The sequence below is a fragment of the Armigeres subalbatus genome, chromosome 1 (assembly GCF_024139115.2).
Source record: "Armigeres subalbatus isolate Guangzhou_Male chromosome 1, GZ_Asu_2, whole genome shotgun sequence".
Taxonomy (NCBI): Eukaryota; Metazoa; Arthropoda; class Insecta; order Diptera; family Culicidae; genus Armigeres; species Armigeres subalbatus.
This window is the reverse complement of record NC_085139.1, coordinates 300,856,519-300,883,131: the sequence shown is the minus strand read 5'-3', so window position 1 is coordinate 300,883,131 and position 26,613 is coordinate 300,856,519. Positions and strand designations below refer to the sequence as shown.

Below are 26,613 nucleotides of genomic sequence, written 5' to 3'. Positions count from 1 at the left end.
TCGAACCAGCGTTTCAGCTGGTCAGTTGGGTCGGTCAATAACTGATCATTCGCGTCTTTCACAGGCATCGTTGCATTCATCTTCGCCCCGCTTAAGCGTCGTGAGATATCGTAGAGGAGGCGAATGTCCCCGGTTGCGGCGGCTCTCTCTCCTTCGTCGGCCAGAGAGTCTGCCCACGCTCGCTTGTCCCGTCGACATGAGCGTTTTACTTCCTTCTCAAGAACCGCGTATCGTTGGCGGGCTAGAACTTTGGCTCCTCTGGTTTTTGATCGCTCTATCGCGGCTTTGGCTTTTCTTCGCTCCTCTATCTTCCTCCAGGTCTCATCGGTGATCCATTGTTTTCTCTGGGTGCGTAGTTCGCCCAGATTGTTCTCGCTGGTGGCGATGAAGACATTCTTGATGGCGGTCCATTGGTCTTCCACGCTGCCACCTTCCGGAATATCTGCAGCACGCGTCTCCAGTTCTTCAACGAAGGACCGTTTCACCGTGGCATCTTCCAGTCGGCGTGTGTTGAATCGTCGTCCAAATCTTTCCTCCTGCCGACGAATCCGCGCAATGCGCAGGCGTATTTCGCCGATGAGGAGGTGATGATCAGACGCGATATCGGCACTACGTTTATTCCGTACATCAAGAAGGCTCCGTTTCCATTTTCGGCTGATGCAGATGTGGTCGATTTGATTTTCTGTAAAGCCGTCACGGGAGACCCACGTGACCTTGTGAACCGATCGATGAGTGAAGAGCGATCCCCCGATCACCATGTCGTTATTACCACAAAATTCTGCGAACAGCTCTCCGTTTTCGCTCATTTCTCCGAGACCATGGCGTCCCATAATGTGCTCATGGTTCGAGTTGTCGGATCCGATCTTCGCATTGAAGTCGCCCAAACAGATCTTGATATCACCCTTCGGAATTCTATCTACGACGGCATTGAGTTGACTGTAAAAGTTCTCTTTGTCTTGCAGATCGGCAGCATCGGTTGGCGCATAACATTGGATTATAGTAAGGTTTCGGACCCGTGTTCTAAATCTGGCAACGATTATCCTTTCACTTATAGGTTCCCACTTCATAAGCGCAGAGTGTGCCTGAGCGCTTAGTAGGATGCCAACTCCGCGTTGCCGGGGAGCGTGTTCACCTCGTAAACCAGAGTATAGCAGAACTTGTCCCGACGGCGTTCTGTGTTCTCCAAAGTTTGGCCAACGGACTTCACTCAGTCCCAGGATCTCAAGCTTCATGCGGCGTGCCTCATTGGCAAGTTGTGCCAATTTACCCTGCTGGGCTAGGGTTAAAACGTTCCATGTTCCTATTCGTGTCCGTTGTTTCGCGCTAAGAGTCGTCGCCGTAAAATCAGTCCGTATTCTTTCATTATCGGATTCTCGAACAAATTGATGGTTCGGGAACAGTAGGTTGTTGGCCCAAGGTTCCCTATCCACCGGGATGGGGCTGCCATCTTAGGTATAGCTTCCGGGGAATAGCATTTCATACTCAGCCGCTGGATGCCAGAACAGACGCTGTTGGAGCCGCACCTCCTTGGTGGACAGACGCTCGATCAGTCGGGTCAAATTTGTTTAAAGTCCTACCCAACACCAGGACTAGGCTAGTGCGCTTTGAGCGGCACACGGTCGCTTTGATAGGGCCTGCTTGGGGACACATGCAGCTTTTTATAGGAGTTCAACAGAGCCCACTGTCGAACCCCACCACATCCTAGGCAGACCCCACAGGACGCACCCTCTCACTCTAGCTGATGTCAGAAGGACAACAGTGCCCAGGCTGCACTACCAGCTAAGTACGCAACCCTTAGCTGGCGGTCAATTGTCATCGGAAGACCCGTGGAAGCGTGAGTATTGGAACTTGTGAGGACCAGAGCTATGTTAGGCGCCCCTTCCCGGATGTCAACTCACCATTTCGCAGCCCTGGCTGGCTTATATTCAACGATTATACCTACCAGCCCTCTTTCAGTTTTGCCTTATCCAGCATCTTATTGGCGTCATCCAGATGTACTTGGAATAAAGCCACCTGCATTCCCGACGTTACACAATTCTCCCAGTCTGCCGGCTTCGATTATCTCATCCGTGCACTGGATGACCGAAACTTGACATAGTGTTCTCACTTGGACCCCATCTCTCAATACTTCGTCAGTCAACTTTTATACTCAGAACTTTTGTGCGCAGCATCCCGCTTCTAGGCGAGAATCATCTCTCCTTTCCGTGTTCAATGGATGCAGTTGACATCCTCTCCTACGCCAGAAAGCTTCTTGTTGCTTCTCATGGCCTTCAAGACATCAGCGAAGCTTTTATTGTTAGACTTGACGATAATTACTTCAGCTCCTTCTATTTGTTTGGGACGGCCATTGGAAGGTGAACCCTTTCCAACACGGGTTCTACCCATCTTTTTCGCAGTCTGGTCCGGTCCAACTGCCGCGCCTTCTACATCCTTCTTGCCAAGTCAGGTTTTCTTCCCGGCTAAGTTCAGTCAGCTTCCTTCTCCTGGCGAATTTCAGTTGCCCTCTTTTTCGGAGGTACTTCGTTCGTATCTGCCGCTTGCAAGACCTTATCTAGCATCGAAGTTGCACTGCTTGTAGCCATGCGTCTGTGAAGTTCCGCAGTCTGGCTCTTTGCCAGCCGCTTTTTCTCAGTGAGGCCTCCTCTCTGGCCTCTCTTCAGTAAGGATCGGATCTTATGTTCCACCTCCTAACCGGTCTCCAGCAGGGTCTTCCACTTCGATTTCGCTACCACGACTAGAGCGGCCTGCCCAAGTAACATTTTATGATTTATCATGCTCTATAAGAGGTTTTCATGACCAGTTGCTAATAAAACTAATAACTCCACCAAAACCTCTTCATAACATCATTAAGATAGCCTTTCGGCCTATTGGACCAATCTAGAAGAAGTTATTAAAACCGTATTAATAGTAGTAATAAAACTGCAATAAAACATTGTATTGAATTTGTTGATAAGAGGTTGTCGTGACTATCATAAGAGTAACAATAAAACTGTTTTAATTTCATATTATGAATTATATTTATTGTCATTGCCTTTATTTTTATTTCCACTAGATAACAATGTCCCCTATATAAAGCTGATCTGTGGAAAATAATGCTTCTGATTTTACTTGTAATGGTTGATTTTGAAAATGAAGTATTATTTAAGTAGTTCATACAACAGAATGACATGTGCAACCAAATTTATCGTGAATATTGAGTTTGTAGAAGCTTAAAATCAACGCGCCTCGAAATTATAGAAAAATCACATGAAAATAAGAAATTCAATGATTTTCCAAACTACTCAAAATATTTCAATTTCAAACAGTTTTTAATAAAGTTACCGTGCTTTTTTTACAGGAGTTTGATGAAATACAAAAAATAATATTTTCATGATCAAATCGTTTGTCAGATATGGCCAGTACTATCGGGAGGTGCCTTGCTACAATAGATAGTAGTATCATCATCATCATCATCATATATCCATACTGGAACATTGGTTTATATCGCATTAGTTTAAGAGTTGTGATGTTGCTCTGGATCTTGGCTTAATAACTAGTTTGTAAGTTGAATTATATGTAAAATATCAATTAATAACATGAAATAGCTTTTAAGCTTTGCATAATGGACAATGCTGTCTTTCGAGCCTGTGGAAAATCAACAGCGATCAGATCCGGATTCGTAAAAATGATCCGTAATTTTGATGTTGTTTATTCCGTGCCAAAAATCTGATCATGTGTAAATCATTCAATTTAATTATTTATATTTTTCACCGAATGGAACATTTGACCGAATACGATATTAGGAAAAATTGGTCATTTCGCAGAATATGGCATTTGAAAAGTAAGAAATAAAGTGTGAAAAGTGAGACGTCTCACTTTTCACACTTCATTTCTGACTTGTCAAATGACCTGTTCGGCCCAATAACCAATTCGGCCAAATATTGTGTTCGGTCAAATGTTGTATTCGGTCAAATGCCCTATTCAGTCAATTGTCCTAATTGACCAAATGTCCTTTTCGGCCACCTTTTCGACTAAATGACCTATTCGGCCATATGTTCTATTCGGCAAAATGGCTTTCGGCCTAATAGTCTATTCTGCCAAACAACTTTCGGCCTAGTGGCCTTGGCTCAATTGACATTCGGCCAAGCGGCCCTTCTCCGTCAGAAATCTGCGATGTATGAATCTAATGAACCTCATCCAAATTATCGTCCTTAAAAACGCCTCCGATGTGGTTAGGCTACCCACCGTGTAGGTACCACTTCTCTGGTGATGACGAGGTAACATAATTATTCTGCAAGAGCAAATCTCAGTGCCGGTGTGGTTTACTGTGCACCATTTGTGACCGACACAATTCCCACTTTGAAACGAGAAAAGGAAAAACTGATGTCAATCAAATGCGGGTTCATACCCGCAAACGAACCACCAACTGAGCTCTCAGTCTCACTGTTTCGTCCTAATGTATGCAATGATTGATTGATAACTGTGCATTACGTAGTGAGCTGGAGTTCCGTTTTGAATGCGGAAGTAGGTACGTTGGCCTTCCGTGTTTTTCATATCACCGCACTGTGGCTGCTCAGTGACGCAACACAGCAGTAAGTTGCGGTTGCGGACTCATGGTAAACGACGAGGGAAGCATTAGGAGCCATTCCGACGACATACCAGAAAGTTAATGGATATGGTAATGGTAATGCATTTTTCGTCATTTTTATGCGACGGAAAATGGAAACGAGTTTGTGAAGAATTTTGCCTACAGAAAAAAAAAAACATTTCTTTTCCTAACTCGCTTGTGTAAATTTCAAAACATAATTGTCGATTTATGTCAAATATTGCATGACCTGACATGGAATACACTCACTCTAAGCCTCTCATATACAAAACTGCTTGAAACCAATTTATTTTTGTTGAAAATGAGGCATCCGAATCAACTTTAATGAATTGATTAATTCACGTGAATCAAGGGTCGTTTTACAGCAAACAGACAACCGTCGAGTGAGGTTGTTTGTTTGCACATGAAAATAAAATAATTCTCAATTTCCATCGATATAAAATTTCTCATTTTTTGAGATGTCTTACTTTATATAACCGGAATGGTTCGTTTTCGACTAAGTTGTCGCAACAATCCACAAATAAATTCCTCATTTGCTTCTGAAAACTGACTCGAATTCTCCCCACCGTTCGGTCCTGATTCGTATCTTTGATGATGATGACGATGCTGTTTGCTTGCGGCCTCTCCGGTGACCTGGGGCCGTTTCGGTGCCCCAAATAGTCCGAACACGGAAGCACACTTTTTCCGGAATGAAATAAATTCGAGCCTAATGAAAACTAATGGCGCCCGAGCGAGTGACATGGATCTATGGCTCTGGGCGGCCAGCCCGGAGCCCTAATGTGTCGAGAGGTGGTAATTGTTATTACGCAGCCGATATATTGTCACATTGGGTATTGCTTGATGAAGATTCGGTTTTTGGTTCCATGTTAATGGCCTTAATGTGAATTAAAATCATTATTAAGTGGTAAATAGATCTAAATTGTAATAGATAGGTTGTTGATGCTTTTTGTGTTTCGGAAAATCTTGTTCATAACAATGGATTTTTAACTTCTCCTCATTATCTCGTAAGAAAGGCACATACTCACCCTTTCCTCCTGTATCTCTCTTTTTCCGACAGCAGCACCAAGGCCAACCTCCACCAGCATTGCCAGAAACCAGGACCGACCAAATATCCGAGCCCCGGAGAGCCTACGGCAGCAGCAATCGACGCCGTAGAGCCAGCCACAGTAGAGCCGCCCCTCTGGTCCGCCAAGGGCAATGGAACGGCCATCGAGGCGGCCAGACCAACCCAAGCTGTAGCCGTCTGCTCCTCATCGACGAGGGAGGAGCATCGCCGTCACCTACGCCGCCGTCCCGCCAAGGGATCCGGCTAGGGGGCAACCGCGGTCCGCACTGTTCCCTCTCGGCACTATGCACCGCCTGCGAAACACCTTCACTAGGTCACGGACCCCCACCGGTGCGGAGATGAAAACACAGAGCAGTCTCGAAGTACCCAAACAGGTGGGTCCCGGCGTGGGCTTTTGCCTTGCGTTAGTGATACTCACTCTTTATTATCTCATCCCTCGGAACAGGTTCGTTCAGCATCATTCGACGAAATCCAGCTTGAAGCCCAACGTGCCAATCAGTTCCTCAAGGTTCACCAAGCAGCATCGACGGACGAGCCGTCATCCGGTGGTTCCCTGCTACAGGTTCCGCAGGTTACGGCCCGTTCGCGTAGTTTCGATCTCGCCGGCGGCAGCGAAGACTCCCAAGCGGCCGTAGCTGCCGCTTTTCTTGACGTGCCAAAGCGCTTCCAGCGGCGAAAGTCCAGCTCGAAAACTCCTCCCCCCTGCATCCACTGTCTCTATCTGGAGGAGTACCGCAAGCTGACTGGAGTTGATCAGCGCCAGTACTACGACAATACCGAATACCAAACGCTCAGCTACAGTTCGTCCTCCTCCAGTAGTGACGACGAGGACTCGGACGAAGACGGTGAAGGAGAAGCAAACGACGACGAAGACGAAGACTACGGGTTCCAGTTTGACTTAACATGCAATACCCTACTGCCACCGCCTCTCTCTCCTTGTGGGATCACCTTTACCCTTTCGCCCACCAATGGAGATGACCCCGATGACTGCGGAGACGTGCTGGCTGTGGACGGTCCCGTCCTGCCGCCGCCTCCGATGTTCGGCAACGACTATCACCCGCCTTTTCCGTCTCTTCCAATCGGCTCACCGCCGATCACCCCGTCAGGACCCATATTCCCTCCGTCCCCGACGATCGAAGTGCCTCCCTGTTCTCCGGCGGTGGACGAGCCCAGTGGGCCACCGACGCGGACCCGGCGACGATCCATCTCCCGCCAGGAAGCGATCTTTGTCGAACCAACCGGCAACTCGCTGGAGAACGTTTCCTGCGGTGAACCACAATCAGAGGAATCGCAACACCAAAACATCAACATCATCGTTCCTTGCGGACACGCTGATGACTACAACGAACCGCATCCTCCGGAATGCTACAACGACAATCAACTAGAACAATCGGTACTGGTGGCGCTGGCGCCTCCTCCACCACCACCAACCACAGCTTCTTCGCCGATTTCCACGTCGGCAGCAGCCGACTTCGTACGGGATATCTACCTGCAGGTGCCGGATCTCAAGCGGGACCGGGCCGCATCGGTGGATTCCTGCTTCACCAAGGTGACCGGAGCCAAAACCGAGGAACTGAAACCCCCGGAGGGAGAGCTGACGCTGCTAGCGGTGCCCAGCAGTGGTGCGATACGATCCCGCTCGGTGGACATTGTACTACCGACCGAGGAGCAGGCCCGCTACAAGGCACTAGCCCTAGCCGGCACGGCAGCGACTGCCGGGGCCATAAATCAAGCGCCGAAGGGGTAAGATTTTGGTGAAATTTCGTTGTCATTTTTTCTATTATCAACATGTCTGCAGATCTTAAATGTGAATTGCATGATGTTTATAATATTGTTCACTTTGCTTCTTCAGTTCAAACAATCATTTTTCTTCTGCAGATATCAATACTAATAGGTTTGCATGTTTGTTGTTTCTTTCAGTTCCAATCCAATCAATGTTCGATGTTTATTTTCAGTTCTCTTCAGCGAACGAGCAATCATGATCCAAGTTTCGTTCTACTTAGTTTCGCATTTTATCGATGTTGTTTTACAATTTGGTGACCCAATTTAGACACCGTCAACTAATGGCCAATTTTCCTTCGTTCCTAACTTTGTTTCTTTTCCGGTAAATGCGGCTGCTGCTTCTACGGTGACTCCGTTCCCGACATTTGCTGCCGACATGAACACAGGTAAGTGTGTCTGCTGCTAGATCTAAGATTAAGCCAACAGAATTTTGGCATGGATGGAGCAAAATAAGGAAGGGGACGAGCGAACGGGCGAATGGGTTTTGGCCTTTCATGGTCCCAGATGGGATTACCATAATCTTCTTCAATGTGTCAGTCAGTAGTCGGAAAGTAGTCTTCTGCTTTGACAAATTGATTTTTCATTTAGGATGATGTCTTTCTCAAAAGTAAGCGGAATGATTTTTAAATTCGAGTTTGCAGTGATTATATTCTGATTGCATAGTTTCGGTTCAAATCGAACAAATGTATTTCGGTGTATTTTTTTATTTTGTCCATACATTTGAAAAGAATAAACGAGTTCCTGGTCAGCAGCAGCTTAATCGCCACTCTCCGGAAAAGAGAGACTACTGAGGCTGTTTAATGACCCAGCTAAGACTTTTCAAATAGGATGAGTTAAAGACTGCTCAAACACTTGAAATCATTCCATCGAACCCCACATACAGCCAAAAATTCGAAGACCTACTAAATTCACAGACTAATAAAGGAAAATTAATTATTCTAAGATTTCAAAGACCCAATACCGGATCGATTGCCGAAATATGATAACTAATTCAAAACGAACAAGAACCAAACAAAATGTTCACTTTCCTAAACAAAATTCAAGATTGCTTCAAAATATGTATATTTAAAATTAATTTCAAATTGTACAGAGGCCTACCAACTAGCTATTGGTGGTGACATCCACTCAGACTATTTCTTACTTTTCTTAGAATTCTAATCACAACTTAAGCCTAGGATTTACAACCATTCTGACCTTCTTCTGCGTTTCTGGCGTTATCAAACCTTCCTAGCGCAACTTATTGGTGGAAAGCTTCACTCCCTCGCTGTCCGTTAGCGTCCAATGCCTTTAATGCTCGCGATCGCTTCTTTTGCAGGTTGTGGAAACTGAGACGAATGCTTTTCCCAACACCACACAAATATGAACCAAACGACAGTGCGGTCTTGCACCCACCTTGGTTGGTGTCGAAGGAAAACCTAGGAAAAATATCTGCTCTGATCATCGAGTATTCTGATCAATTAGTTTCCGACTGATTAGTCAATAATATAATTTACTACTTAATTACGATGGGGCTTACCGTCTCTGGTACTTCTATTCACGGAGAGTCTCAACCAATTTATGGATTGTGAACGCTTCGACTGTGCGCTTCTTCTTCTTCTTCATATTGGCATTACATCCCCACACTGGGACAGAGCCGCCTCGCAGCTTAGTGTTCATTAAGCACTTCCACAGTTATTAACTGCGAGGTTTCTAAGCCAGGTTACCATTTTTGCATTCGTATATCATGAGGCTAGCACGATGATACTTTTATGCCCAGGGAAGTCGAGACAATTTCCAATCCGAAAATTGCCTAGACCGGCACCGGGAATCGAACCCAGCCACCCTCAGCATGGTCTTGCTTTGTAGCTGCGCGTCTTACCGCACGGCTAAGGAGGGCCCCATTTCGACTGTGCGCCCGAATTGGAAATTTCGGGCTCATTCAGCCGATGGCGGTCCTTCGTAGCTTAGTTGATTAAAAGCACCAATCTAGCGTACTGAAGATGATGGGTTCGAGTCCCATCGAATGGAAAAGCTAACCTACAATACATTTTTGAAATCGAAAATCTGCCACATAATGTACAATTCAAATATAAAATTTTAAACAGATATTTACAGAATCGGGAGCTGATTGTAGCAGATCTTAAAACATTTTTGAAGAATTTGAAACATAATTTTGCCAAATCTGAGACAGATTGTTGCACAATATGAGACAGTGAAAGATTCTTGCAGAATCTGAAACATAAACTGGAAGAGGTTCTTGCAGAATCTGAGGCACGATCTTGCACAATCTGATACAGATTCTAACAAAATCCGAGTAAGGTTCTAACAAAATTTGAGACAGATTTTTGCAGAACCTGAGAAAAAAACTTGCTGAAGCTTAGAAAGCTTTTGCAGAATTTGAAATAGATTCTAGCAGAATCTGAGACAGATTCTTGCAGAATCTTAGACAGATTCTTGCAGAATCTAAGAAAGATTCTTGAAGAATCTGAGACAGAATCTTGCAGAATCTGAGACAAATTATTGCAGAATCTGAGACATATTCTTGCAGAATCTGAGACATATTCTTGCAGAATCAGGGACAGATTCTTGCAGAATCTGGGGCAGAATCTTGCAGAATCTGTGACAGATTCTGCAAGAATCTATTTCAAATTCTGCAAAAGCTTTCTCAGCTTCAGCAAGTTTTTTTCTCAGATTCTGCAAAAATCTGTCTCAAATTCTGTTAGAACCTTACTCGGATTTTGTTAGAATCTGTATCAGATTGTGCAAGATCGTGCCTCAGATTCTACAAGAACCTCTTCCAGTTTATATTTCAGATTCTGCAAGAATCTTTCACTGTCTCATATTGTGCAGACAGATTCGTGCAGAATCTGAGACAGATTCTTGCAGAATCTGAGACAGATTCTTGCAGAATCTGAGACAGATTCTTGCAGAATCTGAGACAGATTCTTGCAGAATCTGAGACAGATTCGTGCAGAATCTGAGACAGATTCTTGCAGAATCTGAGACAGATTCGTGCAGAATCTGAGACAGATTCGTGCAGAATCTGAGACAGATTCGTGCAGAATCTGAGACAGATTCGTGCAGAATCTGAGACAGATTCGTGCAGAATCTGAGACAGATTCGTGCAGAATCTGAGACAGATTCGTGCAGAATCTGAGACAGATTCGTGCAGAAATTGAGTAAGATTCGTGCAGAAACTGAGACAGATTCGTGCAGAATCTGAGACGGATTCATGCAGAATTTGAGACAGATTCGTGCAGAATCTGAGACAGATTCGTAAAGAATCTGAGACAGATTCGTGCAGAATCTGAGACAGATTCGTGCAGAATTTGAGACAGATTCGTGCAGAAACTGAGACAGATTCGTGCAGAAACTGAGACAGATTGGTGAAGAATCTTAGACAAATTCTTGCAGAATCTGAGACAGATTCGTGCAGAATCTGAGACAGATTCGTGCAGAATCTGAGACAGATTCTTGCAGAATCTGAGACAGATTCTTGCAGAATCTGAGACAGATTCTTGCAGAATCTGAGACAGATTCTTGCAGAATCTGAGACAGATTCTTGCAGAATCTGAGACAGATTCTTGCAGAATCTGAGACAGATTCTTGCAGAATCTGAGACAGATTCTTGCAGAATCTGAGACAGATTCTTGCAGAATCTGAGACAGATTCTTGCAGAATCTGAGACAGATTCTTGCAGAATCTGAGACAGATTCTTGCAGAATCTGAGACAGATTCTTGCAGAATCTGAGACATATTCTTGCAGAATCTGAGACATATTCTTGCAGAATCTGAGACATATTCTTGCAGAATCTGAGACATATTCTTGCAGAATCTGAAACATATTCTTGCAGAATCTGGAACAGATTCTTGCAGAATCTGAGACACATTCTTGCAGAATCTGAGACAGATTCTTGCAGAATCTGAGACAGATTCTTGCAGAATCTGAGACAGATTCTTGCAGAATCTGAGACAGATTCTTACAGAATGTGAGACAGATTCTTGAAAAAATATGAGACAGATTCTTGCAGAACCTGAGACAGATTAAGACAGATTCTGAGACAGTTTCTTGCAGAAAAAAATCGTGTAAAATCTTAGACAGATTCGTGCAGAATCTGAGATAGATTCGTACAGAATCTGAGACAGATTCGTGCAGAATCTAAGACAGATTCTTGAAGAATCTGAGACAGATTTGTGCAAAATTTGAGACAGATTCGTGCAGAATCTGAAACAGATTCGTGCAGAATCTGAAACAGATTCGTGCAGAATCTGAAACAGATTCGTGCAGAATCTGAAACAGATTCGTGCAGAATCTGAAACAGATTCGTGCAGAATCTGAAACAGATTCGTGCAGAATCTGGGACAGATGCGTGCAAAATCTGAGACAGATTCGTGTAAAATCTGAGATAGATTCGTGCAAAATTGGAGACAGATTCGTGCAAAGTTTGAAACAGATTCGTGCAGAAGCTGAAGCAGATTCGTGAAGAATTTGAAGCAGAATCGTGAAGAATCTGAAGCAGATTCGTGAAGAATCTGAAGCAGATTCGTGAAGAATCTGAAGCAGATTCGTGTAGAATCTGAAACAGATTCGTGCAGAATCTGAGACAGATTCGAGCAGAATCTGAGACAGATTCGAGCAGAATCTGAGACAGATTCGAGCAGAATCTGAGACAGATTCGAGCAGAATCTGAGACAGATTCGAGCAGAATCTGAGACAGATTCGAGCAGAATCTGAGACAGATTCGAGCAGAATCTGAGACAGATTCTTGCAGAATCTGAGACAGATTCTTGCAGAATCTGAGACAGATTCGTGCAGAATCTGAGACAGATTCGTGCAGAATCTAAGACATATTCGTGCAGAATCTGAGACAGATTCTTGTAGAATCTGAGACAGATTCTTGTAGAATCTGAAACAGATTCTTGCAGAATCTGAGACAGATTCTTGCAGAATCTGAGACAGATTCTTGCAGAATCTGAGACAGATTCTTGCAGAATCTGAGACAGATTCTTGCAGAATCTGAGACAGATTCTTGCAGAATCTGAGACAGATTCTTGCAGAATCTGAGACAGATTCTTGCAGAATCTGAGACAGATTCTTGCAGAATCTGAGACAGATTCTTGCAGAATCTGAGACAGATTCTTGCAGAATCTGAGACAGATTCTTGCAGAATCTGAGACAGATTCTTGCAGAATCTGAGACAGATTCTTGCAGAATCTGAGACAGATTCTTGCAGAATCTGAGACAGATTCTTGCAGAATCTGAGACAGATTCTTGCAGAATCTGAGACAGATTCTTGCAGAATCTGAGACAGATTCTTGCAGAATCTGAGACAGATTCTTGCAGAATCTGAGACAGATTCTTGCAGAATCTGAGACAGATTCTTGCAGAATCTGAGACAGATTCTTGCAGAATCTGAGACAGATTCTTGCAGAATCTGAGACAGATTCTTGCAGAATCTGAGACAGATTCTTGCAGAATCTGAGACAGATTCTTACAGAATCTGAGACAGATTCTTGCAGAATCTGAGACAGATTCTTGCAGAAAAAAATCGTGTAAAATCTTAGACAGATTCGTGCAGAATCTGAGATAGATTCGTGCAGAATCTTAGACAGATTCGTGCAGAATCTGAGATAGATTCGTGCAGAATCTGAGACAGATTCGTGCAAAATCTGAGACAGATTCGTGCAGAATTTGAGACAGATTCGTGCAGAATTTTAATCGGATTCGTGCATAATTTGAGATAGATTCGTGTAGAATCTGAGATAGATTCGTGCAGAATCTGAGACAGATGGGTGAAGAATCTTAGACAATTTTTTGCCGAATCTGAGACAGATTCGTGCAGAATCTGAGACAGATTCGTGCAAAGTTTGAAACAGATTCGTGCAGAAGCTTAAACAGATTCGTGCAGAAACTGAGACAAATTTTTGCAAAATTTGATAGAATCTGAATCAGATTCGTGGAGAATCTTAAACAGATTCGTGCAGAATCTAAGATAGATTCGTGCAGATCGTGAGACAGATTCGTGCAGAATCTGAGAATGATTCGTGCAGAATTTGAGACAGATTGGTGAAGAATCTTAGGCAAATTTTTGCCGAATCTGAGACAGATTCGTGCAGAATCTGAGACAGATTCGTGCAGAATGTGAGACAGATTCGTGCAGAATCTGAGACAGATTCTTGCAGAATCTGAGACAGATTCGTGCAAAATCTGAGACAGATTCGTGCAGAATCTGAGACAGATTCGTGCAGAATCTGAGACAGATTCGTGCAGAATCTGAGACAGATTCGTGCAGAATCTGAGACAGATTCGTGCAGAAACTGAGACAAATTTTTGCAAAATTTGATAAAGAAGATTTGATAAAGACATGTAGAATGTGAGAAAGCCTGAAACAAGGAACGCAGAATTTCGAAACAAAAGCTCGTACGTAGGCTAATATCAAAAGTTCTTTCCCATAATATCCGTTACATTCTTGCAGTTAAAAACTTTGTTGATTGCTTAACTTTGTTGTTTTTAATATTTTTTTTTATTTGTCAGATGTAGATATGTCAGATAGGCCATACCTCATTCTTATATATGTGCACCAACTCTTGCGCTCCGTGTGTGAAGAAAGCTGAGTCATGGCCCAATTTTATCGCCAAAAGCTTTTAGGGTCGTCGTTCGGTCGGTCGGTCGGTCTTCCAGTAAAATAGTTTCTCGAGTGCTGAATTGCTTCCGGGCCGTGTTCGAGGGGGAAAAGCCCAAAACCATCTGTGCCGTTGTCGTCGTCGTCGTCTTCGGTCGTCATCAGCGTTGTCGTTTCCGTCGTTAGCGCTCCATTATACACTCACTTTTCACTGATTTAACGACGAGGAATGATCCGACGATGGATAGATACTTCTCCGTGGTGGTGGCTTGTGATTGGATGATGGCGTCGAAGAGCAGTCAGAGTGGCATTCCTTGGGATCGGTTTGAGAAGAATTGCTGTTCTTCTCATAAACAAAAGGGACACTTGTTATTGGGCTCCTGGCATTTTAATAAAATTGGAACAAATTTATGATTTGTTATTCCTACCGGAGAGTAGCGAAGAAAACTTTATTCAATAAATTGGTAGAGAATAATATCAATATCTATTCTCCTCAAGTTAGTTCACACACACTTTTAGAATAAAGTAATTTTCCACGTCTTCATTTTTAATGCGACGGTCTATGGTGACTACTTTCATGAAAATTGAAACTGATTTTTGAATGAGAATTTCATCAGTTATACAAAAGTCAATATTGAAAATCACATACAGACATTTATCGAATTGTTTGACTATGGAAAATAGGTCCATTTCTGCAAAAACAGTCAATGTTTTCGTTTGCAAATCAGGCCCTTAACGATTTGAATAAACACCCAACGATAATCTAGAATATCCATCATTCGTCACGCGATCAGCTCACCCACACCGCCGGTTGACAAAGCCAAATCACTCCATCGGTAATTAAAATACGTTCCCCGTCACCCGAATCCAGTAGCGAGCGAGCCGAGCTTTCAGCTTGATTGAGGTTCAACAAATGGAATGCTGGAGCAGAGCAAGTCCATCTGGCCGCGCCACAGTTCACATCGTTGGACATCCTACCAAATCAAATACCGATCAAGCCATTTGTGTCGGTGCGTTGTATTCTCTTCCGTGTTCGTTCCACTGGACCGGGATGGAAAACAAACAATTTTTCCAATTTTTGAATCCTAATCCATCACTCAGTGAACGAGCGTTCGAAACCATTGTTCACTGTCCTGGACCGGTGCAATGTCGGGGCTAACATATGGAAAGGTCTCATTTGCAAAATAAAGACTTTCTCAATGGTTATATTTTATTTTAAAAATTTCAAACTTAGTATCTATTATTTATAGAAGGCTATTTCTTTATTCTAATTGCAAATTAATCGAACATCTCCATTGAATAAAACATCATTTAATCTGCTGTCTAATGTTGGTCTTGATCCATGGTGGGGGAGGGTTTGAAGCTTTCATGGATTTGCATTGGGGCATTGTTTGGTCCATTGGGACCATTGCCTGTCGGCCTCGAAGAAGGAATATGCTTTGCGTGTCAGCATTTAGTACTAACGGTAGTTGGATCGATGTGGAATAAGTTTTTCTCGATTTCGGCTTTTGTGGCTTTCCGGTGAATCAAATTGCTAATGGATTGATTTGGTTTTGCTCTATGAAGGAGGATTTATGTGGACGATTAGAAGTTGTTTCCTCTGTTCGATTATTAAATAATACATTTATGAAAATCATATTTTAGAACTTTCGGCTCTCTAGATTAGTTTAATTAAAGTTAATCGCCTATTTTCGCAGTATCTTCGTTCAAGTGGTCCGACGTGAGCCATCCTTAATAATAAGGTCTCTCATTATATTGAGCCAGACCATCTCACATGTCCTGGGCTGTTTGTGCTGGAATCACGTGGCAAAGATCGCCTTCGCATCGCTCTCGGTCCAAATTGTGTCTGGTTCATTCGCTTTTGCCTAGTTTACTTCTTCATGTAGCCCTTCGTGAATGAGTGCCCCTCCAACCAAAGCTTCTATTAGAGGTCACTGCTTTGATGGTATCAAAATTTTGTACAGAGCAAATTTTGTTTCCATCTGCATGCTGCGGAACCTAAGCTAGTTACATTAGCTATAAAAGATCTTAGTCGTATCACTTTTCACTTCAAGGGAAACGTTATTGCCACATATCGCTAGCATTCCAAGGTAAACAAATTCTTTAAGAACTTAAATCACATCCTCATCAAGCACAACCTTAGTATTCAGGTTTTCTTCTGTCTCTACTCAAAACCAAGAACTTTATCTTGGTAGAGTTATTGGTTACTTATCATCGCCGTCTCCTTCTTCAATGGAACAAAAGTCGATGTCGTCCGCAAATTTCAGGAGAATTTGCGACCATGTGATGATAATGCCGCTCCTCTGGCCGTCAGATCTCCTTATCGCACCGTCGAGCTGTTGAACAGTAAACTAGAAAACGTATTCAAATTCATCCAAAGTCACAAACGGGGTTGATATACTTGGATTCGAGCCGTCAAGTGTTTTGCTGTATGGGCCTAATCAGTTTCGCCGGAAAGCCATATTCGGACATTATCCGCCACAGCTCATTCATTTTCACTGAACCATACGCTGCTTTGAATTCAATAAGCAGATAGTGAGTCTGTTAAACAAAATACGTGACATAATTTGGTACGTCGAGTTCAGAAGCGGATTTTTTTAAATTTACCCAACCTTGGTCGTTCCACCGTCGTCAACAACAACTAACACTTCCTAAATTGTTACAATTTTGTGAATATTCCCACACAATCTGTTGACGTCACCAGATCCGTTGGCATCTCTTATCCGCTCGTCCAGCTTCTGGTCAGCACCGTCATTTATAACTTATCATTTTTTCTTCTCACGATTTTATTCAAATATTTGTAACAAACGACTTCTCTCTTTTTAAGCGTAATTTTTTTATATTATTGGCGTAGAAGTATGCCGTTGCATTATTTTGTTGATGGAAGTCAAAAACAATTCAAAGTGAATGCCAAAACTAAAACTAACTATGTTCTATAAATTTCCTCTTGTATGCTAATGTTGATTCTGCTAGGGTTATTTTATAGGATAATGAATAAAATCCAGTAGGAAGTACCTCTTATGAAAAATGAATTTCCATACGAATACGGTATAAAATATTCTTTGGCGCGAATGGTTCCTAATGTTCTAAGTTTGTCGTGTTAATAACTTGTCATTTCTCATTTTTCGCTTCTGATTTCTCACTTCTTACAGAGTTTGCGATTGAACATGTTTCGTATCAGATGTGGTTCCGAGTGCTGAGTTTTGTTCTTTTTTTTGCGGTCGGAAAGTAAATCAATTAATATGTTGATCGTGTTTCGTATTGAACACAGAACTTTGGCAAAATCCTAGATATTAGTTTTGTGTTGAATGCGCGATTGATCGTGCTTTGACTAGCACGCGGTCCGACATGTTTTGTTTTGCTTTATGTGTTATGCAAGGTAAATCGGTTAAAACGCGTTTTTTATTTGCATTTAATATAATCCCTTGCAGCACTTACAAAAGTGAATTCAGATGAAATATCCCGTACAATCGTGAAGATGCAGAGGTGTTCTCGGCCTCTTGTAACAACGAGAGTCGAAATAACAATCCTTCTTTCCCTATATGACCAAGGCCGAGGCAGGCGCCGTTATTGACTAAAAATACGCGAGCTTCCGCATCGTGTACAATATATTGAAGATGGATAGCTAATCCCAAGCTCCACCGCAAGTTCCTCCGGGAACTCCTCCGGATGGTCAAAAGGTCGAAGGTCAAAGGGTCGAAGGTCAAAAGGTCGAAGGGTCAAAAGGTCAGAAGGACAAAAGGTCAAATGGACAAAAGGTCGCAGGGTCAAAAGGTCGAATATGTGTCATAACGTCTAATGTCAAAAGGTCGAAGGACAAAAGGTCGAAAGAAGGTCGAGGACGAAAGAACAAAGAAAAAAAGAAGAAGTAAGATGGACGAAGGAAAAAAGAAAGAAGAAGGACGAAAGAGAGAAGGAAAAAAAAGGAAAATAGAAGAACGAAGAAGGACGAAAGGAAGGAGACGGAGAACAGACAATTAAGCAAAACAAAAGAAAGAAAGAGGAAGAAGTAAGGCCGTTACAAATATTTAATTTAAATAATGTCCTACTGGTCTTCGAAAGGTCAAGGGGAGGGATAATAAAAAATAAATATTAAAATGGAAAAAAAATCATCAAAACTCCTCGGATTTGTTAAAGAATGTTTTGAAAATCCTCAAAATTGTCCGAATTATTTTTTGCACCCTCAAAATATCGGCCTAACAGGAAAAGAGAAAAAAGATGGAAGAAATGAGGAAGACAGAAGAGAGAAATAAGGAAGAAAGAAGGAAGAAAGAAGAAATAAAAAAGAAGAGATAATAAGTAAGAAAGAAGAAAGAAAGAATGAAGAAAGAGGATGTAAAAAGGAAGAAAGGAAGAAGGAATAGAGAAGGAAGAAAGAAGGATACTAGAAGAAAGAAAGAAGAAAAGAAGGAACATAGAGAAAGAAAGTAAAAATAAAACAGGAAATAAAAAGGAAGAAAAAAGAAAGAAAGGAGAAAGAAGGAAGAAAGAGAGAAGAAAGGAGAAAAAAAGTAGAAAGAAAGTAAGAAAAAAGAAGCAAAAAAAAGATAAATGAGAAAGGAAGAAGGTGAAAAGAAGGAATAAAGACGGAAGAAAGAAACAAGAAAAAGGAAGAAATGAAGAAGGAAGAACAAAGAAAGAAAGAAGAAAGAAAAAGAAAGAAAGAAGAAAAAAAGAAGGAAGGGAGGAAGAGAAAAGAGAGAGGGAAAAAAAGTATTCGGGAATTCCTCCGGGAATTCCTCCGGAAGTTCCTCCGGAAATTCCTCCGGAAGTTCCTCCGGGAATTCCTCCGGAGGTTGCTCGGGAATTCCTCCGGAAGTTCCTCGGGAATTCCTCCAAAAGTTCCTTCGGGAATTCCCCCGAAAGTTCCTCCGGGAATTCCTCCGGAAGTTCCTCCGGGAATTCCTCCGGAAGTTCCTCCGGGAATTCCTCCGGAAGTTCCTCCGGAAATTCCTCCGGAAGTTCCTGCGGGAATTCCTCCGGAAGTTCCTGCGGGAATTCCTCCGGAAGTTCCTGCGGGAATTCCTCCGGAAGTTCCTCCTGGAATTCCTCCGGAAGTTCCTCCTGGAATTCCTCCGGAAGTTCCTCCTGGAATTCCTCCGGAAGTTCCTCCTGGAATTCCTCCGGAAGTTCCTCCTGGAATTCCTCCGGAAGTTCCTCCTGGAATTCCTCCGGAAGTTCCTCCTGGAATTCCTCCGGAAGTTCCTCCTGCAATTCCTCCGGAAGTTCCTCCTGGAATTCCTCCGGAAGTTCCTCCTGGAATTCCTCCGGAAGTTCCTCCAGGGATTCCTCCGGAATTTTCTCCGGGAATTCCTCCGGAAGTTCCTCCGGGAATTCCTCCGGAAGTTCCTCAGGGAAGTTCCTCCGGGAATTCCTCCGGAAGTTCCTCCGGGAATTCCTCCGGAAGTTCCTCCGGGAATTCCTCCGGAAGTTCCTCCGGAATTCCTCCGAAGTTCCTCCGGAATTCCTCCGGAAGTTCCTCCGGAATTCCTCCGGAAGTTCCTCCGGAATTCCTCCGGAAGTTCCTCCGGAATTCCTCCGAAGTTCCTCCGAATTCCTCCGGAAGTTCCTCCGGAATTCCTCCGGAAGTTCCTCCGGGAATTCCTCGGAAGTTCCTCCGGAATTCCTCCGGAAGTTCCTCCGGAATTCCTCCGGAAGTTCCTCCGAATTCCTCCGGAAGTTCCTCCGGAATTCCTCCGGAAGTTCCTCCGGGAATTCCTCCGAAGTTCCTCCGGGAATTCCTCCGGAAGTTCCTCTAGAATTCCTCCGGAAGTTCCTCTGGGAATTCCTCCGGAAGTTCCTCCGGAATTCCTCCGGAAGTTCCTCCGGGAATTCCTCGGAAGTTCCTCCGGGAATTCCTCCGGAAGTTCCTCCGGGAATTCCTCCGAAGTTCCTCCGGAATTCCTCCGGAAGTTCCTCCGGGAATTCCTCCGGAAGTTCCTCCGGGAATTCCTCCGGAAGTTCCTCCGATAATTCCTCCGGAAGTTCCTCCGAAGTTCCTCCGGGAATTCCTCCGAAGTTCCTCCGGGAATTCCTCCGGAAGTTCCTCCGGGAATTCCTCGGAAGTTCCTCCGGGAATTCCTCCGGAAGTTCCTCCGGGAATTCCTCCGGAAGTTCCTCCGAATTCCTCCGAAGTTCCTCCGGAATTCCTCCGGAAGTTCCTCCGGGAATTCCTCCGGAAGTTCCTCCGGAATTCCTCCGGAAGTTCCTCCAGGAATTCCTCCGGAAGTTCCTCCAGGAATTCCTCCGGAAGTTCCTCCGGAATTCCTCCGGAAGTTCCTCCGAATTCCTCCGGAAGTTCCTCCGGGAATTCCTCCGGAAGTTCCTCCGGGAATTCCTCCGAAGTTCCTCCGAATTCCTCCGGAAGTTCCTCCGGGAATTCCTCCGGAAGTTCCTCCGGAATTCCTCCGAAGTTCCTCCGAATTCCTCCGAAGTTCCTCCGGGAATTCCTCCGGAAGTTCCTCCAGAATTCCTCCGGAAGTTCCTCCGGGAATTCCTCCGAAGTTCCTCCGAATTCCTCCGGAAGTTCCTCCGGGAATTCCTCCGGAAGTTCCTCCAGAATTCCTCCGGAAGTTCCTCCGAATTCCTCCGAAGTTCCTCCGGGAATTCCTCCGGAAGTTCCTCCGGGAATTCCTCCGGAAGTTCCTCCGGGAATTCCTCCGAAGTTCCTCCGGAATTCCTCCGGAAGTTCCTCCGAATTCCTCCGGAAGTTCCTCCGGAATTCCTCCGAAGTTCCTCCGGAATTCCTCCGGAAGTTCCTCCGGGAATTCCTCCGAAGTTCCTCCGGAATTCCTCCGAAGTTCCTCCGGGAATTCCTCCGGAAGTTCCTCCGGGAATTCCTCCGGAAGTTCCTCCGAATTCCTCCGAAGTTCCTCCGGGAATTCCTCCGGAAGTTCCTCCGGGAATTCCTCCGGAAGTTCCTCCGGAAGTTCCTCCGGGAATTCTCCGAAGTTCCTCCGAATTCCTCCGGAAGTTCCTCCGGGAATTCCTCGGAAGTTCCTCCGGGAATTCCTCCGAAGTTCCTCCGGAATTCCTCCGGAAGTTCCTCCGGGAATTCCTCCGGAAGTTCCTCCGAATTCCTCCGGAAGTTCCTCCGGGAATTCCTCCGGAAGTTCCTCCGGGAATTCCTCCGGAAGTTCCTCCGGGAATTCCTCCGGAAGTTCCTCCGGAATTCCTCCGGAAGTTCCTCCGGGAATTCCTCCGGAAGTTCCTCCGAATTCCTCCGGAAGTTCCTCCGAATTCCTCCGGAAGTTCCTCCGGAATTCCTCCGGAAGTTCCTCCGGGAATTCCTCCGGAAGTTCCTCCGGGAATTCCTCCGGAAGTTCCTCCGGGAATTCCTCCGAAGTTCCTCCGGAATTCCTCCGGAAGTTCCTCCGGGAATTCCTCCGGAAGTTCCTCCGAATTCCTCCGAAGTTCCTCCAGAATTCCTCCGGAAGTTCCTCCGGGAATTCCTCCGGAAGTTCCTCCGGAATTCCTCCGGAAGTTCCTCCGGAATTCCTCCGGAAGTTCCTCCGGGAATTCCTCCGGAAGTTCCTCCGAATTCCTCCGGAAGTTCCTCCGGGAATTCCTCCGGAAGTTCCTCCGAATTCCTCCGGAAGTTCCTCCGAATTCCTCCGGAAGTTCCTCCGGGAATTCCTCCGAAGTTCCTCCGGGAATTCCTCCGGAAGTTCCTCCGAATTCCTCCGGAAGTTCCTCCGGGAATTCCTCCGGAAGTTCCTCCGGAATTCCTCCGGAAGTTCCTCCGGGAATTCCTCCGGAAGTTCCTCCGGAATTCCTCCGGAAGTTCCTCCGGGAATTCCTCCGAAGTTCCTCCGGAATTCCTCCGGAAGTTCCTCCGGAATTCCTCCGGAAGTTCCTCCGGGAATTCCTCCGGAAGTTCCTCCGGGAATTCCTCCGGAAGTTCCTCCGGGAATTCCTCCGGAAGTTCCTCCGGGAATTCCTCCGGAAGTTACTCCGGAAGTTACTCCGGGAATTCCTCCAAAAGTAAGATTTGGCGAACAGAAAGTTTCGCAATTTGGTCAAAGTTGGGGAATACTATAATGCAATAGGAAAGGAAAGAAATTTAGGGTGCTTAATTAATTACAATGCAGATGTTCACATAGTTGACATCCTCGGCTATGTTTCAAATCTGTACCGAGCCAAACAAACAATTTCTTGGGAGCCAAATGGTATTCAGCCAAATGGCTCTCGGCCAATCGACCTTTGCGTGCGAAATAATTACTACTGATTGCCATATCTCTAGCAGCTGCAATATAGTTGATATGGGAATAAATATAAATACGCAAATTTCAACTGATGTTGGACTGTAACCATTGTTTACCCATCCCGTTCGCTGTCGATGTTCTTTAGTAATGTCTTCCTATGAGGTGAACCGGTCAAGGGCCGAAAACCTCATTAATAAAGACAATAAAAAAATAAAAAATGTCTTCCTCTTGTTGTCTACCGGTAAACTTCATTTGTATTTTTTTTCTTGTTGCTGGCTCCCAAGAAATTGTTTCTTTGACTCGGTACAAATTTGAAACATTGACGAGGATGTCAACCATGTGAACATCTGCATTGTAATTGTAATCTGTATTGCATTATACTGCCGCTAACCGCAAGTCGAGCACATCTGGATATGGACGCCATATACAGATGTGCTCGACTTGCGGTTAGCGGCAATATTGTATTCCCCAACTTCGGCCAAATTGCGAATCTATCGGTTCGCCAAATCTAACATTGATGTATAATAATCATTATTTGTCTATTATTTGTTTATTTGTTTATTTAGAATCATGAACAACTGTAACAAAATATAAAAAAAAATAGATTACAACATTCGGCGTTTTCACTCTTCAAACTTTTGTCTTCCGACTTTTTGACTTCCGACCATTTGTCTCTCGTCATTTCAACCTTCAAACTTTTGTTCTACAACACGAGCACATATATATTTGTATTCCTCAAAAATAAGAAAATAAAGAATTAACAATATGGAGATTCCACGAGAAATTCTCATCAAAATTCACGGAAATTGTTTTTGATTTCCTCAAGAAATTTCTTCGAATGTCCCACGGAATTGGGCTAATAGTGGATTGTGTCTTTGAAACGTTAATCCCCAACGCAGATTAACTTTGAAAATAAAATTGATTGAGCCAAAAAATGAGATTTTTCCTTTCGGAAAGGCCCATAATTTTGTTTACGGACGAACGATATTTTCGAACGAATCCGATTCGTTCGAATAATATTACCATTTAATTCTGTTCGTATACGAGAATGCACATCAACTCAAGTTTGAAAGAGCATTTGAGCGTAGGGAAGAATCTGAATGATTATCTGATGTTACAGTTGCTCAGGAATAAATTTTCAGAAATTAAGAAGAATTATTACAGGGATAAGAGACAATTATTATTAAAACAAGTCTTGAACGAAACTATCATAAATTCGATCCAGAAACACTTTACGGATTTTTAGAGATTCAATTTTCATAGATTTCTAATTTATTGTTAATTGTCGACTGGAATTAGATTTCTGATTCTCCAGTTTTCTCCTTCTCTCCATGAATTTCTAATTTTCTTTATCAATCCCAATGAGCTTCAGCCTGAGTGCGCTGGACACGGTTGCGATAATTTATAAAATACCACTCGAACGCAAAAGAAAAGTGCTGAAAGGATTCCATTCGTTCGAATCGAATTCATCTCCATTCCCTTTTCCGATTTGATTCCATTAAACATATCGCTTCATCAAAGCTGAAAGGAGTGAACCCCCGCAACTGCTGTACATATAGAAAATGGGAAGAAAAATGGCGTGCGAAAGCGAATACTCATGTCCCGTTTACGACGCGATTTGCCAGCCAGCGATGCTTTGACGAGCGCTCAGCTGTTAAATTGGGGAACCGGGAGAGAGTTGTTTAGCTCGGCATCTCGGCGAATGACGAACGATCCTTTGAGGTCACTTCATTGCACATATACGCCACCGCACCGACCGGAGCCGCGCGGGGGGTACAAACATACACACATTCCGGACGGGTGTGCTGTAGTTCCGCTCGAATGCGCTGGTAGCTGGCGCGGTGAACGTGAACGTGTTCAATATGTGATAAAGCCATTTTATGAATGGTGAATAAGATCCAAAGGCGAACATTCCTTCCTCACTGAATGACGGAGGGCGGAGGTTGCGAATGAAACGGGAAGACTCCGCACACCCACGTGACGAGGGGTTTCCATTCATTGGATCATTCGGTTGCATACCGATCGGGCGCAGTCTGCGGAGAAAGGGTTTCATCGAGGTTGGTTGCATACCTTTCAGGTGTTATTCGAATCCAGCTGAATCCAGTAACGAATCCAATTCATATTTTGCGATGCGGAAACACCCACGCTGCCAGCGAATTCATCAAAGCTGGAAATTTCAAACAAACCCAACCCGGGCCCGTCTGTGCATGGAGCGTTTTAACTGTTTGCGCAAGCTAACTTTTCGCCGAATGTTGTATCCTCATTAATCACGCGGGCGCAGGTTCGCTTCCAGATAAATCAAAGCTTTCGTATATACGAGAAGCTAACAGCGCGCGTCGCCGTCGTCATCGTCGACGGCGAGCGCACATCCCAGCGCCAATCGAGCAGCGAAGAACGTGAGCAAACATTTGCATTTAATTTGTGTATCCCATGGCTCAAGCTGCCGCCGGGCCGTCATCATCGTTCATTCATTCGCGTTATCTTGACTTGACGGGGGAAAGCAGCAGCGCGAAGGAATAAACAAACGATTTGCAGAAGCATGTTTGGTTCGATTTATCTCAACGTCGTCGTTCTTTTTTTTTTCAAAGAATTCATGCAAATAATTGTGGATATTGGTTCCCCAGGCGTTTTGATTGCAATGAAGCGAAATATTTTTTTTAATTTCGCGAGCATGTAAAATAATCGAAAATCTATATTTTCTGTAAAGAATTCGATATTAATTTCCAAGAGTTGTTGTTGTTTGATTCAATGGTATTTTAAAGTTTCGACAGCAAAAAATTCCAAATATCCAGAATTATTTTTCCCGATCTATAGAACGAGTATTTCAGAGGCTTTGACGGTTTTTCAAGAAATTTTAATATTTGTAATTAAGTCGACGTTAATCGCGTAGATTTTTTTAAAAAATATTTTCAAATGTTTTGTAGAGTTCGTTCAGAATTCCTGCTGCATTTCAAACTAACACGGCGCTATTGATCGACTCCCTTTGAATGTGATCTACAGCGAAGAATTTGACCTTCTTCAAAGTTGAAGCAATAACGCGTTCACTTTCTTGACGATCCAATTTGCCCCGCAGAAGAGCAGCCACAGCACCAGCATCAGTCGGAAAGCCATCACATCACAGCATAATCAGAAACAGAACGTGAATGGTCTCAAGTGCCATCATCATCGCGATGTTCGCTGCTGGGCCGGCCCGGGCTGGATGTTGTGTCGCGTTGCGTCCGTCGCTTTCATCATTTATTGACGGTTCTTTTTCCGCTGGAAATTTCATGCTCGTGCTGCCGCGGGTGAGTCTACAAAAGATAATGTAATGAACTTCCGGAACTTTGGTGGTACCATCGTCGGTACTTGAGTCACGCACATCCATGGTTGTCGAAAAAGAGAGGCATCATTGGAGCTACCGACGGGACGATGGAGGGGGTAACTCTTGATGACGAATAAATTTGCGCATATTTTGAAAGATTATTAGGACATTTATTATATAGGAATAGAATACATAATGGGTCATAGAGTAATCAGTTGTCACTTTTTCTATTTTAGATTTATTATTAGATCAACGAAAAGCAAGAAAGAATCAAAACGTTTGTATTTTTCCAACCATATGGCACGGTGTGAATGAAGAATTGGTTGCTATCTGTGCAAAGATATATGTAATATGAGGCTTGCTCGACAATTCGAAAAACAGATACTCGATAACATCAGAAGTTTAAAATGCGATTAGTTCATTGTCGAGTTAGAAATTTTATCCAGTACCAAGCTGGAAGCGCGGACAGAATCAAGGCAAATGTCTTGTGCAGTGGTGCTCACCATTTTGGCATTTTATTTTTTTCCTTAAATTGCATCTCACACAATAAAACTGAGCTTTGACCTTACAAGTTAATACTTGGCCGAAAGCTTTTAAATATATCTATCAGCTAAGGGTATTAAAACGGATGTTTGTGTTAAATTTATTCCATACGAAACGATCAAAGCGAAACAGAGGTGTAATATTAGGTACTTTGATCAAGTCGTTGTGTGTTTTATTGTGTAAGACGTAAATTAAGGCCAGTGAAAGAAAAATACTCTGATGACATAATTGGGTTGATACCGTGGTTGGGGACATAACGCAAGCCTTGGTTGATTCGGCAGACCATCTGATTAAAACTCCAGAACATTTTGTAGACCTTACAACATAACCCATATGTCTGGATCTGAGACGCAAGTGAAAGACAAATATTTTGAGGACATAACGGGGTTGTGACCGCGGCTGGGGACATCGGGAAAGACTTGGTTGATTCGGTAGACTATTTGATTCAAACTCCAGGACAATTTGGAGATCTTAGAACAACTCATATTCTACATTTGAGACGCAAGTGAAAGACAAATCTTCGGAGGCCA

General features: G+C 43.8%; 1 protein-coding gene across 1 annotated transcript in view; it reads left to right on the top strand.

The window, feature by feature from the left end:
* The first annotated feature begins 5,642 nt into the window (after window positions 1-5,642).
* The window catches only part of LOC134207814 (eye-specific diacylglycerol kinase), a 312,235-nt gene continuing 291,264 nt past the window's right edge, over window positions 5,643-26,613 (top strand). Inside the window, exons 1-2 of the mRNA XM_062683748.1 lie at window positions 5,643-6,025; window positions 6,097-7,394. Coding sequence (XP_062539732.1) covers window positions 5,936-6,025; window positions 6,097-7,394 — 1,388 coding nt within the window. The 5' untranslated portion in view covers window positions 5,643-5,935. The remainder of the gene's footprint in view (window positions 6,026-6,096; window positions 7,395-26,613) is intronic.